Source organism: Myotis davidii, unplaced genomic scaffold (genome assembly GCF_000327345.1).
Source record: "Myotis davidii unplaced genomic scaffold, ASM32734v1 scaffold172, whole genome shotgun sequence".
Taxonomy (NCBI): domain Eukaryota; kingdom Metazoa; phylum Chordata; class Mammalia; order Chiroptera; family Vespertilionidae; genus Myotis; species Myotis davidii.
In genome coordinates, this window is record NW_006284343.1 from 3,947,211 (window position 1) to 3,950,770 (window position 3,560).

General features: G+C 59.4%; 1 protein-coding gene across 4 annotated transcripts in view; it reads left to right on the top strand.

Annotated features, from left to right (window-relative positions):
• The window catches only part of ARMC7 (armadillo repeat containing 7), a 14,128-nt gene extending 10,588 nt beyond the window's left edge, over positions 1-3,540 (top strand). The window contains exon 4 of one of the 4 annotated variants that reach the window (XR_001515640.1): positions 2,266-2,337. Coding sequence is in view for 2 of the 4 variants with exons in the window: in XM_006754615.2 (XP_006754678.1) it covers positions 2,266-2,627 (362 nt within the window). In the remaining 2 variants the exon portion in view is untranslated. Of the gene's footprint in view, positions 1-2,265 lie in introns of all 4 variants that reach the window. The other 3 variants (XM_006754615.2, XM_015570811.1, XM_015570799.1) reach the window with 3 other exon arrangements.
• Positions 3,541-3,560: the final 20 nt, after the last annotated feature.

Here is a 3,560-nt window from a genome sequence, read left to right on the forward strand (position 1 = left end):
TCTGGCAGGTACCTGATCCATCCTTGGAGGCTCCCAGGCCTGCAACTGGGGCACAGGTGGGGCTGCTCTCCTGAGGCCTCCTGCCCCCACCCTGCCCGGCTTGCCATCTGGTTATCCCCTGGCTTTGGTGGCAGTGTCCCGCCCAGGCACTCCTGGGTGTGATGATGACTCACCAGCCAGAGAGTGATTGGGTCCTCATTGTCTCCTACTTTACAGCGAGATAAGTCCCATCCCCACCCCTGGGTTGCGTCTGCAGGGTGGATAGGAGGCTGGTTCACCCTCTCAGGGCAGGAGAGACGTGCAGGTGTGTCTGAGAAGCCTGAGCCTCCCCAAGCATTTGCCCTTGTCCCTGTTCCTAGTCGAGCCTGGCACCTGCCCACAGCAGTTAGTTGTCCTTGGAGCTTCGGGACACCTTTCCCATGGTTGTGGCAAAGGGCTCCCATCTTCTGGGACTTTGGACGAGTTACTCCACAGCCTTGGCTTCTGCTGAAATGGGGGTGAGGGTAATACTTTGTGGGGTTCATTCGTGTCCCCAGCATGTGTCCAGTGAGTTTCCGCAGCTGTAGGTGCCTGGGATACAGGGGGACACCAGAGAGTGGGGCCCTGCCTTATGGTGCCCAGTGACAAGGACAGGCAGCAGTACGGACACTCAGGGATGGCCCAGTGTGCCAAGTGCGACGCGGGTGAGTGGGCACGGAGGGAGGATTGACAGGAAGGCCTGTGGGTGTCCAGTAGGCAGGGACCTCTCCGTCAGAGCCTTGTCTCCCTCCCCTCCTGACCTCAGGAACGCCGCTCAGCCCCTGGCCTCCCTCAGATGCACTGTCTGGGAGCCACAGTCTGGATCCAGAACTACGGGGGGTCCAAGGTGGGCTGGGTCTCAGGGAGCCATCCCATGCAGCCCCCAACCCTCTGCAGGTCAACCTTTTCTCCCCTCACGGCTTTAAAACCTTCCAACAAGTATTCCCGGAGTGCCCCTTGGGTCAGGCACCGAATAAGACAGCCGAGGCTTGTTTTTTGTTGTCTTTTTTTTAACCAAAGAACGTGGGAGCATTTAATGAACTTCCCTCTATGTGGCTTCAAACTATCAGGACACAGTCCGGCCTGGGGGGCTCAGTGATTGAGCATCGACCTATGAACCAGGAGGTCACGGTTCGATTCCTGGTCAGGGCACATGCCGGGCACATGCGAGCTTGATTCCTGGTAGGCGAGGGGGCGTGCAGGAGGCAGCTGATCAGTGATTCTCTCTCATCATTAATGCTTCTCTCTCTCTCTCTCTCTCCTTTCCTCTCTGAAATCAATAAAAATATCTTTAAAAAAACAACAAAAAACTATCAGGACACACACACACACACACACACACCCCTTAACCTTCTCCTCAGCCCTTCTGCTGAAGAACTTGGCCTCCATGGTGACGGGCTGCTGTGGGAGCCGCCCCTTCCCCAGGACTCTAGCAGGGACCGCACGTCAGTGATAACAGCTCCATCTTCTGCTCACCGACCGCGGTTATCGAGTTGACAGTTGGGCAGAAGCTCTGGGTCTCTTTACGTGCTCACGCCTCAGTTTTCCCACAGGAGCCCAGGCGGTAACCCTGGGAGTTGGGCCTGTGATGACGCAAGGCACCCGCAGTCCCTCGGCCTCCGGGTGCTTCCTGTGCTGGCCAATGTGGCCGTGGCTCACACGGCCCCCAGCTTTCCGGGTCTTCCTCCGTCTGGGTGGCAAGTCGTTGGGTGGCTGGGATGCAAGAGGAAGCTGAGGTCTTGGTGGCGGACACGCAGCTGCTAGTGGGGCCTGCCAGGCAGTGCCAGGAAAACGGTCCGCAAAGACGCCTTCTCAAGTGTTCTGAGCACATGAGAAAATGGATCGGGGTGGTGAGGAGTCCCCCGGACCCGGCGGGTAGTGGCTAGTGGGGTGCTCCAGGGAACCCTCCCTGGTGAGGGAGCAGTGAATGCTGGTTACCAGCAAGAGGGTGGCAGTTAGTGAAGATCTGGGGCCAGAAGGTCCCAGGGTTGGTGACTGTTTTTTACTTTTTAAAAAAGTATATCAACCATTGAACTGGCTGGACCGGGAGGTCAGTGCCCACTTTCAGGCTGGGCTGTGGCAGGCAGGCCTTCCTGGAAACCAGAATGGGCTTTGGGTCCCTTGTCCCTGGGCCACTTCTCACAGGCCCGGGCCCTTTCCTGAGCCTCAGTGGGCAGAGAGAAGCAGAAAGGGGAGAAGGGAGGAGGCCGGGGCTGAAGCGTCCAGACTTACCTTGCTCTCCCCCAGGAGGCCTCTGCAACCTGTGCTCAGACAGGGCCAACCAGGAGCACATCCTGCAGACAGGGGGCGTCCCGCTCATCATCAACTGCCTGTCCAGCCCCAACGAGGAGACTGTGCTGTCCGCTGTCACCACCATCATGTACCTGAGCTCGCCAGGCCCCGGCTCCCACCCCGAGCTGACCGCCACGCCCGTGGTCCAGTGCATGCTGCGCTTCTCTCTCTCGGCCAACACGCGGCTCCGGAACCTGGCCCAGGTCTTCCTGGAAGACTTCTGCTCCCCGAGCCAGGTGGCCGAAGCCCGCCGCCGGCCGGCTCACTCTGCCCTGGGCATCCCACTGCCAAGGACCGAGGCCCCACAGCAGCCCTGACCCACGGAGACCTCGGGGCCGCGGTTCTCTCACTGCCGGAGACAAGACCGAAATCCTGGTAGGGGCTGGGAAGCAGGAGCCGCTTAGCTCCCACTGAGCACTTCCCCCCGATCGGTGCCTTTTCAGCCATTTTAAAGGCGAGTTTCCTCGGCCTGACAGGCACCGACACAGGATGCAGGCGTTAGGAGATGAATTGAGGAAGACAGACTTTGGGATGTGGAGAAGGAAGTCAAAGGCAGCGCCTCTTCCTAGGCTGTCCTCAACCAAGGGACGGCCCAGGGCCTGCCACTGATCCACCCACTGCCAGGCTCTCCCTCCTGTAAGAAGCAACCTGGGCCCACGGGAAGCTGCCCGCACTTGAGGAGGTAGCCTGATCCCTTCACTGAGGGTCTGCAGTCATTGTGAGGAGCAGGAGTGAGAAGCCTTGTTGTTAACACTGTCTCAAGGCTCTGGGTAGCTGGGCACCGGGCATAGTGGGTGTTGGCCCAGAGAGCTCTGTGGCCCAGGAGTAACCATTTATCCACACAGGCCATTTGCCAGGCGCAATGGGAGGCTTCAAGGATGAAGACGTGGTCCCTGCTCCTATGTGACGCAGCCCAATGTCTGTTAACGTGACCATCAGGCATTAAGACCCAGGCCATGAGGGTGATGACAGGCACAAACCCTTGGAGCTGCGTCTTATCCCCTCCCCCCCATGGTCCTCGCCTGAAAGCCCTGCCATCAGGGTTCAGTGAGGGGGAGCCCTTGCCCCTGGAAACGCGTCTCGGGAGGCTTTGGGGATGCAGGTGGAGTGGTGCGCAGGGAGACAGGACCAGATACTGACCGAAAGTGTGTGGCTTGTCGTCCAGTGTATGCTGGTCAGCACAGGGAAGGAGTGTGGGCACCCATGGGAAGCTGGGGTTCAGGAGTGGCGGGGAGGCAGGGTGACTTTTA